The sequence below is a fragment of the Actinia tenebrosa genome, unplaced genomic scaffold, assembly GCF_029948245.1.
Source record: "Actinia tenebrosa isolate PJP-AT-01 unplaced genomic scaffold, QUT_ActTen_1.0 PGA_scaffold2__45_contigs__length_23673736, whole genome shotgun sequence".
In the NCBI taxonomy this organism is placed as follows: Eukaryota; Metazoa; Cnidaria; class Anthozoa; order Actiniaria; family Actiniidae; genus Actinia; species Actinia tenebrosa.
In genome coordinates this window covers 336751-352044 of record NW_028292579.1, presented here as the reverse complement: position 1 = coordinate 352044, position 15294 = coordinate 336751, and the positions used below count along the sequence as shown (strand labels likewise).

Below are 15294 nucleotides of genomic sequence, written 5' to 3'. Positions count from 1 at the left end.
ATCTGGCAAAATCCTAGACGGTCATTGAAAAGAATATAAAACTTTTTTTGAAATTATATATATGCCTTTTTTGAGGGAGATAGAAAACTTAGGAAAATTTGTCGTTAGAGAAATGAAAAAGTTATTGGAAATATATTTATAATATATTTGGAAATATATTTATAATATATTTGGAAATATATTTATAATATATTTGGAAATATATTTATAATATATTTGGAAATATATTTATAATATATTTGGAAATATATTTATAATATATTTGGAAATATATTTATAATATATTTGGAAATATATTTATAATATATTTGGAAATATATATTTTAGGGAGGTAAAAAGTGTAATTGTTAGCATATAGGTATTGACTTTATTTGATGTGGTGGCTCCTAAAAGAGCCGTTTATATAGTTTGAGAGAGAAGACTTAGAATTCTTGACTCTGGCTGCCTTTGCCTTTTTTCTCGGTCTTCTTTGGCAAGAGAACAGCTTGGATGTTGGGAAGAACACCACCTTGAGCGATGGTAACTCCACCAAGAAGCTTGTTCAACTCCTCGTCGTTTCTGACAGCCAACTGCAAGTGACGGGGGATGATTCTGCTTTTCTTGTTGTCACGGGCAGCATTACCGGCCAACTCGAGGATTTCAGCGCTCAGATACTCGAGAACTGCAGCCATGTAGACTGGAGCACCAGCACCAACTCGTTGAGCATAGTTTCCCTTGCGGAGAAGACGATGGATACGACCAACGGGGAACTGAAGCCCTGCTCTTGAAGAACGGGTTTTTGATTTGGTTCCCTTTGCTTTACCTTTGCCTCTTCCAGACATTTTTTTTATTCTTTCAGACGTTAGTTTATACCTTCTATTTTGCTTATAGAGAAATATGCCCTTCCGCAATTGCGGTGCGGTTATATAGCACCATTATGGATCGAAACCGACCAATCACATCGCGAACGTAACTCGATATTACAGCACAGTGTCTATTTCACTTTATATAATTGTGTCTCCTAAGAAGTAAGTAAAGCAATTATCCAATCAGAAAACTAAATTAATTGACTCTTGACCCTTATTATACACTGTCGGATATGGACTGACATTCAACCAATCAGATAAACGTATTTTGGATCCTCGATCCTCGTTGAAGGAATATAAATACCGAATGTGTAACAAGGAACGATATCTTCGTCATTCGTTTTAAGAATTTTAACTTTAATATAAATTCCGAAAATGCCTCCTAAACCAACCCCTGGGAAGAAAGGTGAAAAGAAAGCCGGTAAAAAGGCCGCGCTTGGTGACAAGAAGAAGAGAAGATCTAAGAGAAAAGAATCCTATGCCATCTATATCTACAAGGTCATGAAACAGGTCCATCCTGACACTGGTATTTCCAGTAAGGCCATGAGCATCATGAACTCCTTTGTCAACGATGTCTTCGAGCGCATCGCTGGTGAAGCTTCCCGTCTTGCTCACTACAACAAGAAATCCACCATCACATCTCGGGAAATCCAGACGGCTGTTCGTCTTCTTCTCCCTGGTGAACTGGCCAAGCACGCAGTCAGTGAAGGCACCAAGGCTGTCACCAAGTACACCAGCAGCAAGTAAATCGGCTTTTGAAGCCAAAACTATACAAAAACAGCTCTTTTAGGAGCTAACACATGTAGTAAAGACGTGACTATACGCTTATAAAGGGTTTTAAGCCAGAATGAAGAAGCATACACAATATCATATGTAAATAAAGAATTTTATCAATTGAAATAAATCACATTAACAAACAAGAGTCGTTTCCCTATTAGACATATGATAGTGTTAATGTTTTTTCGCTACATCTAATACCGAACACTATTGCACACCCAATTTACGTTATTCTAGCGCGCCAAAAAATCTGTTTTTCTAACGGCTTTTTCAGTACTAGAGAAGATTGTAGTCTTTTTGGGAATCATAGTCAAACCAACTTGTGCGTTACTATTGCGGATCAAAGGAACGCATGAGCAAATGCTTTCGTATCAATTCACACTAAAATGGCTTACGAACTATTTATGTCCGTTAATAAGAGATGGCATAAGGCCTTTTTGGGAATCACGGTCAAACCAACGTATGCGTTCCTATCGTGGATCGAAGTTTCAGTTTATTCGAAACGAAAGTTGTAAATTTCAATCCCGGTCTATACTAGCCTCCGTTGCAGCCGTTTAATGTATAGTTCGTTTCGTTTGCAAGTAGACTTTATCAGCAACACGTGACAAACAACTTTAAAATGGTAGAAATATTTAGCTTTACAATGAATTTGTGAAGAACTAAATAACCTTTTTATGTGAACCCAGATATTAGAGAAAGATTGAAAATCAAACTTGCAATAAATCAATCTTTGAACCTCAATAGGGACGTACGAGTACCAGTACTATGCTTTCGTAGCAATTGACACCGAAATGGCTTACATACTATTTATCTTTGTGAATAGAATAATAAATGAATGACTGGTATAATGGTAAATGCGCGGGGAAAAAAAACTGCTCTTATAAAACTGACTCGAAACCTGCTAATATATATTTCAATTAAATGCCTTATAAAACGACAATCGTACTTAATCTTAGCTTTCGGCCTTTAATTAGAAAGCGTATGCTTATTAAAGAGGGGTACTAAAAATCTGGGCGAATGCATTTTGAGCCCGTCTCTGAGCGATTGACATTTGTGTATAAGCATTTGATCAAGACTTTCTCATCATTTAGTGGCTCCTAAAAGAGCCGTTGTTTTGTTGTAAATGAGTTGGTTAACTCATCTAACCACCAAATCCGTACAGGGTACGTCCTTGGCGTTTCAAAGCATAGACAACGTCCATGGCTGTGACGGTCTTTCTCTTGGCGTGCTCGGTGTAGGTGACAGCATCACGGATGACATTCTCAAGGAAAACCTTGAGGACACCACGGGTCTCCTCGTAGATCAGACCAGAGATTCTCTTGACTCCACCACGACGAGCAAGACGACGGATGGCGGGCTTGGTGATACCCTGGATGTTATCCCGAAGGATCTTACGATGACGCTTGGCGCCTCCTTTTCCTAGACCTTTTCCTCCTTTACCGCGACCAGACATTTTGACTTTGTAGGTTTCTCGACTGAGTAAATTACCTCATTCATGTTCACCGCGTTTATAAGCATATTTTACTGCAACGCGATTGGTTGGTCATAAGAGGGTTTGTTGAAATATGGAAATATATAACCCTTGATCCAATGCAATTAGTTAGTCTGAAATTAACGACAATTGAATCAAAATTTCTTTCAAGGTATAACATTTTATATAATATTAACATCATCAGATTTACATACAAAAAGCTAAATGTCGTATTTGGCTAGAAAAATATCGTTTTTCATAGGATTTTGAGCAAAAAAAGACGGTCAAAATATGCAGAGCTTGAAATTTTTTAACTTGGTCGGATCAAAGCCAGCATAATAAGCCAATCATAAATATGTCATGATACTCAGCCAATCAAAGAAGCGATTCTCTTAGCCAATCAAATCAAGGCGCGCTGGATATAAAATCGAAGCTTGTCATAATTTAGTTATCTAGGAAATTCTATTTCTGAACGATTCAAAAAAATGGCTCGTACTAAGCAAACTGCCCGTAAATCTACCGGAGGAAAAGCTCCCCGAAAACAACTTGCCACCAAGGCAGCACGTAAGAGTGCCCCAGCAACTGGTGGAGTCAAGAAGCCTCATCGTTACAGACCCGGTACCGTCGCTCTTCGTGAGATCCGTCGTTACCAGAAATCAACCGAGCTGTTGATCCGCAAGCTGCCCTTCCAGCGTCTGGTCCGTGAGATCGCTCAGGACTTCAAGACAGATCTTCGATTCCAGAGCTCAGCTGTGATGGCCCTTCAGGAGGCTAGCGAAGCTTACTTGGTTGGTCTGTTTGAAGACACCAACTTGTGCGCCATTCACGCCAAGAGAGTCACCATCATGCCCAAGGACATTCAGCTTGCCCGCCGAATCCGTGGAGAGAGAGCTTAAGTTCTCAGCACCATAACAAAACAACGGCTCTTTTAGGAGCCACCACATGACTAAAAAGTCTGTGAATCAATATGCTGTACTTCTCCCTTTCAAAATAACTAAAAATATTACGATATAAAAAACAAATACTAAGAACAAAGCAAGTGACTCCCTTATATAGCTTCCTGAAAAACCTCTGCCTTGGAAGTAAACTCATTCCCATAACTACATTCTCAATCGTAAAATTTGCTTCTAACGTCCTTTTTCCACTACAAAATGTGTGTGTAAGCTGAGGAAAAAAATCTTACCCAATGTCATCTGAGACTAGAAATTACATAAAATAGACTTCGGTGAATTTATTTGCGCGCCAAAGACTAACGACGTTTCAACCGAATTTCAGTTTACGAAAGGCGCCAAAATCATTTCTGTTCATTTATGAACTATGAATTCTTTTACAGCTTATTAAAAGAAACCTGTGGTCCCCTTATTCTTGGTTGTTCCTTTATTTCAAATAGTGGTTTACTAGTAACAGAAACTACTCGGTCTTACAAGAACTGTTTCGAATATTCGATGTAAATTAGCTGCACTAAAATGGCTTTCCTATATGTAAACAAATCGGATTCAAAAGCGCGTTCATTTCTAGACACGAAAATCTATTTCTACAGAGCGGGTACAAATGGAATCTTGAAATACATGATATAACTTATTAAACCCTTAAATATCAGGACAATGTCCTAGAATTTAGGTCATGTAATAAAACAAGCACCGAATAGAAGATCAATGAACTAGGATTGCTCTGTGTTCGTGTAGTCTTTAGGCTGACAAAAACTCAGGCGTTCGGTCGCAAACATCTTACTGAAAACTATAAAGAAAATATAATTCGTAAAGCTTAAAGTATACTTAATCTACAATAAATATCTTGCTCAGAGGAAGGTTTTGTATATTTATTTTAAATTTATTTATATTTTTTGGGGGCAGAAGAGCTGTGACAGAAAGTAAAATTGAAAGTCTAATTTAAATTTATTCGAGTGATCATAGTCTACTGTAATGTGCAGAAACAAAGTCCTCTTTCTTCCATAAGTAGTTTACAATTAGGTCCTAAATATCAAATTAAGGCTATCTGGGGGAAACTACGAGTGAGGATTGTCAAAAGATTAATGTTCAGGGTTCCTAAGATAAAATATTTTCAAGGAAAGAAAAAGGCGGCAAAATACGACGTTCAACTTCGTCGTCAGTATTGACTCGGAAAAACTACACTTAAATCCAAAGTAAAGCAAAACAAACCAGAAACTCTTGCTTAAAACTATATTCTATATCACAATGGTAACATAATTCAGGGTTCAAATGCTTAAAATAAAGAAATATAACGAAATTTACATCTAGTCTCAAGCGTGTTGTCCTGTATGGCGAGTTGGATCCAAACTGCTCTGTGTTTGTTACCCCTACTCGAAATCTAATTTCTCAAAACCGCGCGGAAAATTCCAAATTCTTATTGCCTAGATTCAAAGTTGAATAAATGATCTTCAATTTCGAAGGTTCTTTATGAGAATATAAAGGTTGAAAGTCATTTTACGAAATAATTTTTCACTAAGGACATCGTCAATCAGACTCGAGTGACTTTATATAACTGCTCCGATTTCATCGCCATGTTAGTGCTGTTGGTCGTAAGAGGGCTCTTATGAAAGCCAAATTTCTAAGCTTGATTTCTAAGTTAGAATCTTTGAATATAAACGGAAATTAAACCCAAAATAAGTCCTTAAAGAACGACAACAAACACATATCTTGGTTCGCCATGTTGGATTGCCCTGGTTTATTACATGTGTTCTCGGGGGTCCGCATCAGGGGGATATATTTCGACGCGGTTGGCGGTAAATTTAGTTCATTGTCGAATACTCGTTAGTAAAGTTCTATCGAAGCACTGATCTAAATCTCTCCAAGATGTCTGACGCAGCAGTGAAGAAAGCAGCGAAGAAGCCAGCTGAGCATCCTAAATACACCGACATGGTAAAAGCAGCGATTTCTGCCTTGAAGGAACGTAATGGATCGTCCCGCCAAGCCATCGAGAAGTACATCAAAGGCAACTACAAGATCGGGGACAACTGTGGTATTCATCTGAAGCTGGCGCTCAAGAGAATGAGCGAGAAAGGAACCCTTGTCCACACCAAGGGTGTTGGTGCTTCTGGATCCTTCAAACTGAACAAGGCCGTTAAAGAAGAGAAACCAAAGAAGAAACCAGCGAAGAAGCCAGCTGCTAAGAAAGCTGCCAAGAAACCGGCCGCCAAGAAAGCCAAGAAGCCTAAGTCACCAGCAAAGAAGGCAGCCAAGTCTCCCAAGAAGGCAAAGAAAGCAGCTGCTGAAAAGCCAAAGAAAGCAGCCGCAGAAAAACCAAAGAAAGCAGCCAAGAAGCCTGCTGCTAAAGCCAAGCCAGCTAAGAAGCCAGCAGCTAAAAAACCCGCCAAGAAGACAGCCAAGAAACCCGCGGCAAAGAAGGCAGCCAAATCTCCCAAGAAGTAAAGCGTAACACACGCTACTAAACAATCAAACGGCTCTTTTAGGAGCCACCACATGAAATAAAGTCAAAACCAATATGCTCAGATAAACTTTAAATATCAATCTTAAACTAATATGAATGTCGAGAGATAGCCATTGCAAAAATCCCAGTAAACAAACTCAAAACTGCTCTCACTAAAAGAACGTTCGAAGGAAAAGCAACAGAAATAATGAGAAAATAGAAACAACACAACTTTATAGATGTTACTGAACTTTCTACAATATTTCATTTTTCTTAAGAAAACGGTCGATAAACTATGAACGAAAGGCCACCGCTCATCTTCTCTTGGACTCGGGCAGACATTTGAAAGGTTTAAATCGTGATTATTTTTAAATCCATTATATAGTGACTTAGTTTCTTATGGCAAGCCGAATGTAGCAATATTCAATTCAGCTCGTTTATTCAACGTTCAACCATATTTATTCAACGTTCAACCATATTTATTCAACGTTCAACCATATTTATTCAACGTTCAACCATATTTATTCAACGTTCAACCCCTTATTCAACGTTCAACCCCTTATTCAACGTTCAACCCTTTATTCAACGTTCAACCCTTTATTCAACGTTCAACCCCTTATTCAACGTTCAACCATATTCATTCAACGTTCAACCCCTTATAATTCAACGTTCAACCCCTTATTCAACGTTCAACCATATTTATTCAACGTTCAACCATATTCATTTAACGTTCAACCCCTTATTCAACGTTCAACCATATTTATTCAACGTTCAACCACCCCTCCCCAATCCCCTCCCCAAGGTTTACTCGTTCCCGGTTTCCTCTCGGCCCGACTACAACAGCCTCGGGCAGAGGGGAGCCTAGGAACAAGGTTGAAGGCGACCTGGCCTAAAACAGAGCCCAGTGGTCTAGAATATGGCGGATACCGATCAAAAAGTCGATCTTGAGAAAGAGGTTCCAAGATGTTTAATCTCTATTCTCGAGAAAACAAAGGAAATTAGTCAGCAGCCATTTGATAGAGAGATTGCCGAAGCACATAGTGTTGTACTTGACATGGCTGTTTGTTTGACCAGGACACTGTGTGATTGCTTCAGCGTGGATCCAAGTGATAGAAATGAACTCGAGTTGTTGTCAAAATATCTAACAGATGTGTTGAATTCTTGGTCACATTACATCAATATGGGATCTGTCACGCCTACAACTGTTGCTGGGCAAATGGCGGCCACCAAGACTTGCTCTCTAAAACCTGGTAGGCCTTCGTATGATATTTCTTGTGAAACCCTTGAAGAACTTCGTGCACTAGGATTCAGTTGGACCAAGATTGCAGAATATTTAGGCGTTTCAAGATGGACAATATACAGTAGAGTAGAAGAATTTCATTTACAAGATATGAAAGGCTTTAGTGACTTGTCTGACGAAATACTGGATGATATAGTTAAAACATATTTGTCAACTCATGGATCAGCCAGGGTTACGTTGCTGGCTACGTAAAGTCACTTGGCTACAGAATTCAAAGGCAAAGAATAAGAGAAAGTATGGCTAGAATGGATCCTAAAAACACTGTCTTGAGATGGGGTGCCTTGGTGTCTCGAAGAACTTATCAAGTGCCATGGCCAAACTCTCTATGGCATCTTGATGGGCACCATTCGTTGATTCGTTGGAAACTAGTAATTCATGGATGCATCGATGGATTTTCCAGAAGAATAATGTATTTAAGTTGCAATTCAAACAACCTTTCAGAAACTGTTCTTGAACTCTTTTTAAATGCAATTAATTCTGATGGTGATCTCTGGCCATCAAGAATCAGAGTGGATCAAGGTGTAGAGAATGTCCTTGTATGCGATGCCATGGTGAAAGCTAGAGGTGAAGGAAGAGGAAGTTTTATAGCAGGTCCCTCAACTCACAATCAGCGCATTGAAAGGTTGTGGCGAGATGTTTTCAGATGTGTTTGCCATCTGTATTACTACACCTTTTATGCCATGGAATCCACTGGAATACTCCAAGTAAATGAAGCTGTCCATCTTTTTGCTCTACACTTGGTATTTATCCCCAGAATAAATAAGGCAATGAATGAATTTATGAAGGCTTTTAATCACCACAGAGTACGTACAGAGAGAAACTGGTCCCCCATCCAGATGTGGACAAATGGAATGATGCATGCCAATAATCCATTAGCGCATGGATTGGTGGATGAAGAGCCAGATGATCTAGCCATGTATGGATACGATGCCCAAGGTCCATCACGTTCCAGACAGGAAAATAATGTGATAGTTGAGCCAATAGATCTTGATAATGAAGAATTAATAAAGGCATACGTTTTGGATAGGATTGATCCACTGAAGGAATCAAGTGAACTGGGAGTAGACATATATTGTCAGGTTTTAAGTCTCACTCAAGAGATAATTGAAGAAATGAAATGAGTATGCTATGAATAAAGATTAAAGTCACGAACCCCATGATTTCGATATGAATCTAATGGACTTTATGATGTAGGAGACCCTTGTTCTATTGTTTTCTTATATATATTTGACATAGTAGTACACCATAGCAAGCCATATTGCTAGTCTCCATTAAAAATTTAGATTGTGATATTGAGTCTGAGAGCTTTAATTTTTCATACAACACAACCAAATTGATTCACCTGTAGTTTGTGAATTTATGCATAAAAAATAAAAAATTTCATAATTAACATCTCAGTAATCCAGGGTCTGCTGTAAGGAAGTTTTTTTTCTTCTAATTTCTCTTCTGTGTATTAATACTTTCATCCCCCCGAGTTCAGTTCCCCCTCCACCATCAACAAAAATCAATTTCTAAATAATATAATTTGATCATTAATTTTTTGGGTTCTGAACCTGTCATGAAAACTAAATACTCAGGAAGTGCCAAGACTGAATACAGGTTGTAAATTTTGGTCTTAATAAGCTGCAGGTTTAATACTAGAAATAATTGTAATAGTTTTCAACTGCATATTAAGTTGTTTTGAAATGCACATATGAATTGGTTGTAGAAAAGCCATGGCTTTAAATTGATCCTGGAATTGTTACTCTGCCTTGAATAACAAATTTTGATGTGTTTTAGAAATCACCCTTACACCCACCCTAGTTTCACATAATTTTCCTAAAAATGTAAAGCTGAAATCCTTAACAAAAAGGGGGTGCTAATTATTATTAATCCCATATCCCAACCAAAAACTGTTTATTCCAATCCCAGTTCAAATCCAACAATCTCGGCCAGTTTTACTCAATCCTCAATTTCATTTTCCTATTGTTCTTTGGTTCAAATATCCCAGTCCCATTACATGAAATCCCTTTTCCCAGGAGGCTCTAAGAAATGAAATCCCAGCTATTAGCAACCTAAGAATTGACATACCAGTAATTTCTTCAAAAATTAAAAGGAAATAACAAATAGATTTTTCAATAGCAATAATAGTTTCAATATAACAGTGCATCTTTTAGAGCTATGTATATCATAGTTAATTTTCTTTCATAAATATCTTCAACATTTTTAGAAAAATAAACAGTAACAACTTTTTGGTTTTAGCTTATATGTGGAAATTGTTTAAAGCAACACCAATATATCTCTTCGGAAAATTTAGAACACAAAAAATCAAACATTCAAGTTTACATTTCTGTGCTTTGCTTTTGGCAATCATATTAAAATATCAGAAGAAAATAAATTTCATCATTGTATTCTTGTCCTAGTTTTTTTCAATTGTGAATGAATCTCTTTAGGTTGTTCATGATTTATGTAACATTGAGGCAGGAGTTTCTTATACTCATGCCAGACCGAAATAAACATTAACAAAGGCACTGTCATATACATCAAAGAGCTCTTCTTCAGAAGGAAGAGGACAATCATGTGACCCAGTGGGTAAATACAATGTCTGGGTGCAAGTGTTTGAAGTAGGCACAAAAGCCCACTTGTTCTTACTAGTTGCAGTGGCGAAGCAGATGCTAGGTGGAATTGCAAAGCCCAGAACTGGCTCTTCTTCAGCACCAGTTGCGAATTGTAAGATATGTCCAATGGTGATGGCTGCCCTACGACCACTGGTAGCCTCTCGGACATACTTTAAGAATAACTCATAGACAGCCATTTCATACCTCTTTGCATTTGACCCTTCATCTGAGAAGGAAGGTGCAAGTAAGGAAATCAACTTTCTTCTTGTAAGATTATACGATTGAGAGGGTCGCATCAAGTGTACTAACTGTGGGACAGCCTTTGCAATTTGGTACAAGCCAATCTTTGCAAACCCCATACGTAGCTTAAGAATGCATATGCTGGGCTTGGGTTCTTGAAACAACTCTTGTAACATTGATTCATCCATAAATTTTGGTACTGGCCCATTTTGAAGCATGCTAAGAGCCATGATGATGCCAACCTTTATATAGTCATCAGAAAGCAGATTCCTCAATCCATTGTCAAAATATTTTTCTTTAATTTCTCTGAGGCATAAACGGAAGAATTCCTTTCTTGGCCCCCCATTATCATGTGCAACTTCACCATAAAAGGTTACTTGCAAAGTGAGCTGAAGGTTTTCAATCTCTTCAATTTCATCAAATGCAGTTTTTAACAAGTTTTGTCTGTTCACATCAATAAAGTTCACCTCTCCTTCCAAATTTGACTCAGTTTCAGTAGTATCAAGTGGTCGTCCCTTCACAATATATTTTTGTGCACATCTTAATACCTCAACTGGGTTAGTAGCCTTGTCTGCCTCACATGCTTTCAAGCATTCTTTCACTGCTGATTCAACATCATAGTTCCCACCCCATGCAGACTTAAGTAGGTCGCCGTCATCTTCCTCTTGTGGCTTTTGAGAAGGAACAAGGCTTTCATAATCCTCTACATTTTGGCCATGGTTATTTTCCCTGCCATCTTGAGTGACTGGTGCTGGTGTTTCCTGCCTTTCTTCACCTTCTACATTGGGTTCACGATTTCTTCCTTGAATATAATCATCAAGCAAGCATTCAAATCCATCCTTCAGGGTTATATAAATGCTTCCCTGGCCTGCAAGGAGTTTTACTTCTTTGAAGGAGAATTCACCAGCATTTACAGGCTTTGACAATTTTCTTCTAATTGCTTTTAAAAATTCCAAATCCTGTGGAGCCACAGTTGGAAACTTTATAACAACTGCCTCAGCCAAGCATGCTTGAATGTTTTGTTCATTCATGTTAGAGTTCAGAGTAACAATGCCTCTCAGTATGATGGCATCATCTTCTAAGAGCAATGAATCACTCTCATTGAGCTGCCCCCTGGAATTTACAAGAACAAACTCGAAAGTCTTTTCCATTGGTTTGGCCTTTTTTTGTGCAGATGAGGCAGAAGTACCTAATAAGCATAAGCAATAGTTAAAACTTCTGCATCTAATAAGCTAATCAAAATTAAACTGGCTTTGTTACAGCATCCTTTTTACAAAATCAATGATTCGCCTTAACATCAAACTTTTTGGCAAAAAAAATATGATAAGCCCTCAACAACAATATTTTTTTCCAACCATGTAATATAATAATTTAAAAAAAATCTTTTTGCTCATACCACCCCCCCCCCCCCTCCCCCTAAATATAATGGTCTATCCCTAATCAAAAGGATACCGACTGTAGAAAGGAATGCAGACTACAACGTTTATGTTTATTAGCACAGTAGCAAACGTCTCAGTGTGCATACCACACTTCGGTGAAATCCATAGTCATAGTACTATAAAACGACGCTTGAATCATATGGAGGGTCCGAGAGCAGGACATACTGCAGTATATTTTATTTTTATTACGTTCGCGCAGCGCTACAAAATGGCAGCTTTTACCACGTGTAAGCCTGAGTCACGAAAACTACGATAGGTTTTGAACAATGGGATCTCCAAAGAAAAGTATAAACAATACCTGAAATGGCTCGCAGACGTTCTCGTCCATTTAAACGGGAATAAAGCCCTCTGTTTGTAGAGTTCTGGACCATAGATTGAGCTCTATTGACTGTTCTCCCGACCGAAGAAATAGCAGATTCCATTCTGCTAGAGAGACCAGTAGAAGTTGATGGATTCGAAGAACCATTCATCTGATTTAAGATCTTTCCTGCCTCGGTTAGGCATTTTGCCAGATCATCCAAGTATTTTTTATTGTTATTGTCCATTACTGCCCCAATCTCTATTATAACTATGCCCAAATCCAAACACGTGCGTAACCGATCAAATCTGACAACGTACGCGGTGTAACTGGGCTCTGTTTTAGGCCAGGTCGCCTTCAACCTTGTTCCTAGGCTCCCCTCTGCCCGAGGCTGTTGTAGTCGGGCCGAGAGGAAACCGGGAACGAGTAAACCTTGGGGAGGGGATTGGGGAGGGGTGGTTGAACGTTGAATAAATATGGTTGAACGTTGAATGAATATGGTTGAACGTTGAATAAGGGGTTGAACGTTGAATAAGGGGTTGAACGTTGAATAAGGGGTTGAACGTTGAATAAGGGGTTGAACGTTGAATAAGGGGTTGGACGTTGAATAAGGGGTTGAACGTTGAATAAGGGGTTGAACGTTGAATAAGGGGTTGAACGTTGAATAAGGGGTTGAACGTTGAATAAGGGGTTGAACGTTGAATAAGGGGTTGAACGTTGAATAAGGGGTTGAACGTTGAATAAATATGGTTGAACGTTGAATAAATATGGTTGAACGTTGAATAAATATGGTTGAACGTTGAATAAATATGGTTGAACGTTGAATAAACGAGCTGAATTGAATATTGCTACATTCGGCTTGCCATAGTTTCTCTGTAAGTATATGAACTATATATTTGTACTGCAGTTGTTATGTATCTAAGTGAGCTGATCCTTGCAGTATATCAAGTGACTTATGCAGCCGCAAATCTTAAGACTCAGAAAAAAGTTTGAGTCGTGAACGGTTGCTCTACTTGTATCTCAAGTGTACTGAAAAAATCCTGTTTATAAACCCACCTACCCTCCCCCCACAGCAAAAAAAACATACCTTCTCTTGTCATTGCAGGTAGCTTGTACCTAATTTTTTGTTAATCTATATATTTATAGAGTGAAGTCATTAAACCTGTGAAATAGATATTAGACTAATATACATTAGTAGACCCTAATTCCATTGTTTTCTTTTGTGTCTTTTTGACTATTACACGTTGACTAGTATTTTTTATTTCATGGGTTATGCATTCACTCTAATTTGTAAATACTATCAAATAGAATAATATTATCAAATACTAGATAATAAAGTATGTATGTCATTAGTAACAATACCGTACCTGTGGAGCCTGAATGGTTATCCCAGCAGTAGTCGACTCAAAGACATGTTCATATTGACCCGAGTAGCGAGATACATCAGTAGATGTGCCTACACAGAGAAATACAGCTTCAGTTAAAGAAGAGGGTCGGGACAACAGAGCTAGGGAGCTATCGCCCCTGTCAATAGACCTCCTAAGGAGGCAGCATGGTTGAGTGGTCATAGCGTCGGTCTCACAATCCGGTGGTGCCGGGTTCGAGTCCCGCTGTGGCCACTAGCTGAGACTGTATTTGTTCCGATTCCTAATTAGTTCAGATTCAGTTTCTCGACCATGCTTATTAATAGCCAACTGGTTTGCCTCCTTGCCAGTTGGGATTCTTAACATCATTGCTTTATGTTCATTTAATCTTTCATTTCAGTTTATTAATTGTAGGAGGGCCATAATGGAAACTACTGGGTCACCAGTAATGTATGTCACCCTCGTTAAATAAAGTCTTTTTTTTTTTTTCCTTGGCTTGGGCGTAATGTTTTCCCATTTCAGACCACACGTCATTCCCTAGAGTATCATTTCTTTGTTTAATGTTTGTGCATGAGAAGACAGATGAATATGGGTACAACTCAAACAAAGAATCTTATTCTCAAGAGAATGACACGTGGTCTGAAATGGGACAACATTACGTCCAAGCCAAGGAGGTCTATAATTTTACTACTAATTTTGATTTATTTACTTTATTTTCTATTCGATATAAAATTCAGTATTATGAAGAGATTTCTGAAATAATAGCCCTCAAATCCAAAACTCAATCCATGGTCCCTTGGATATACCCTTTACTCAGGAGGGGGGGGGATCGATGGAATTGGTGCAGACTCAAGAGGAGAACCACTCAAAAAAAATGCAAGTTGCACAGCACTTTTACAATAAAAGTGTGGAAAACAAGAGAGAATAATTTTTTTAGCAACAGAAGCAACCTTCAATGTAAACAGTGCCTCTTGTTTTCTTCCTAACTTGGTTGCTCTGGGCCACTCCCCACTTGCTGCCTCATCCACCCTCACCAAGTGATTTCACTTCTCTCAGTCCAATCAAATTAGCCAATTAGCAAACATTTAGCCCATAGGTCAATATTTCCTTGTTCCAAATAAAACTTATGCATAGAAAGATTTACCAAATATATTTTTGGAATTAGTATTTTTTCACTGTTGGTGGTGAAAAATATTTCCCTTTGACAAGAGATAATGGAAAGAGCTTGGAAATTTTTGTCGTAACAAACAATGCATTGTGTGCCTAGATTTCAAATAACCTGACACTGTCTGTGCGACTAAGGCAGGGAAAACCCAACTCAACTGGGCTAGGAAGGAGAGGAGGTTCTGTTTAGAGTCTAAATCAGCCTGGCACTGAACTTATATCTATTTCCACAAGCCATCGATAAAGAAGAATGAGAAATATCAAGCTTACTCACCACCCATGTCGAAACCAATAACAGGCCTATTAGTTTCTCGTCCATGTGTTGTCATCGCATAACCAACCTATACGAGATTATAACAAAACAATGAATAACATAATATATGAGAACATAATAAACTTTATATTTGTACTG

General features: G+C 38.3%; 6 protein-coding genes, 1 non-coding gene and 2 pseudogenes across 8 annotated transcripts in view; 5 read left to right on the top strand and 4 right to left on the bottom strand.

Moving 5' to 3' along the window:
- Nucleotides 1-15294, bottom strand: part of LOC116292573 (5-oxoprolinase) — a 49638-nt gene that overhangs the window by 27267 nt on the left and 7077 nt on the right. For both annotated transcript variants that reach the window (XM_089034449.1, XM_089034450.1), the window contains exons 10-11: nucleotides 15157-15223; nucleotides 13722-13810 (exon numbers count right to left, since the gene is read on the bottom strand). In XM_089034449.1, coding sequence (XP_088890575.1) covers nucleotides 13722-13810; nucleotides 15157-15223 — 156 coding nt within the window. The remainder of the gene's footprint in view (nucleotides 1-13721; nucleotides 13811-15156; nucleotides 15224-15294) is intronic.
- Nucleotides 315-869, bottom strand: LOC116292558 (histone H2A). The gene has a single exon (XM_031699903.2). The coding sequence runs from the start codon at nucleotides 819-821 to the stop codon at nucleotides 423-425; it is 399 nt and encodes a 132-aa protein (XP_031555763.1). The 5' UTR covers nucleotides 822-869; the 3' UTR covers nucleotides 315-422.
- On the top strand, nucleotides 1161-1765 carry LOC116292560 (histone H2B.2 pseudogene; annotated as a pseudogene).
- LOC116292562 (histone H4) lies at nucleotides 1861-3087 on the bottom strand. Its single transcript, XM_031699906.2, has one exon. The coding sequence runs from the start codon at nucleotides 3073-3075 to the stop codon at nucleotides 2764-2766; it is 312 nt and encodes a 103-aa protein (XP_031555766.1). The 5' UTR covers nucleotides 3076-3087; the 3' UTR covers nucleotides 1861-2763.
- On the top strand, nucleotides 3457-4455 carry LOC116292556 (histone H3). Its single transcript, XM_031699901.2, has one exon. It carries the CDS (start codon nucleotides 3579-3581, stop codon nucleotides 3987-3989), a length of 411 nt encoding a protein of 136 aa, XP_031555761.1. The 5' UTR covers nucleotides 3457-3578; the 3' UTR covers nucleotides 3990-4455.
- Nucleotides 5861-6532, top strand: LOC116292555 (uncharacterized). Its single transcript, XM_031699900.1, has one exon. It carries the CDS (start codon nucleotides 5907-5909, stop codon nucleotides 6480-6482), a length of 576 nt encoding a protein of 191 aa, XP_031555760.1. The 5' UTR covers nucleotides 5861-5906; the 3' UTR covers nucleotides 6483-6532.
- On the top strand, nucleotides 7285-9070 carry LOC148908932 (uncharacterized; annotated as a pseudogene).
- LOC148908931 (uncharacterized) lies at nucleotides 9388-12820 on the bottom strand. Its single transcript, XM_089033966.1, has 2 exons — nucleotides 12355-12820; nucleotides 9388-11806 (listed from the first exon to the last, which is right to left on the bottom strand). The coding sequence occupies exons 1-2, from the start codon at nucleotides 12599-12601 to the stop codon at nucleotides 10257-10259; spliced, it is 1797 nt and encodes a 598-aa protein (XP_088890092.1). The 5' UTR covers nucleotides 12602-12820; the 3' UTR covers nucleotides 9388-10256.
- Nucleotides 13901-13973, top strand: Trnav-cac (transfer RNA valine (anticodon CAC)). Its single transcript has one exon. It is a non-coding gene; the product is annotated as a tRNA-Val (tRNA).

Bases quoted from the DNA above. Each gene is read 5' to 3' on its own strand.
- LOC116292556 (XM_031699901.2), top strand. From the start codon at position 3,579: ATGGCTCGTACTAAGCAAACTGCCCGTAAATCTACCGGAGGAAAAGCT.
- LOC116292558 (XM_031699903.2), bottom strand. From the start codon at position 821: ATGTCTGGAAGAGGCAAAGGTAAAGCAAAGGGAACCAAATCAAAAACC.
- LOC116292562 (XM_031699906.2), bottom strand. From the start codon at position 3,075: ATGTCTGGTCGCGGTAAAGGAGGAAAAGGTCTAGGAAAAGGAGGCGCC.
- LOC148908931 (XM_089033966.1), bottom strand. From the start codon at position 12,601: ATGGACAATAACAATAAAAAATACTTGGATGATCTGGCAAAATGCCTA. The intron at 11,807-12,354 runs GTATTGTTTATA...TATGCTTATTAG, and splicing joins ACGTCTGCGAGCCATTTCAG to GTACTTCTGCCTCATCTGCA.
- LOC116292555 (XM_031699900.1), top strand. From the start codon at position 5,907: ATGTCTGACGCAGCAGTGAAGAAAGCAGCGAAGAAGCCAGCTGAGCAT.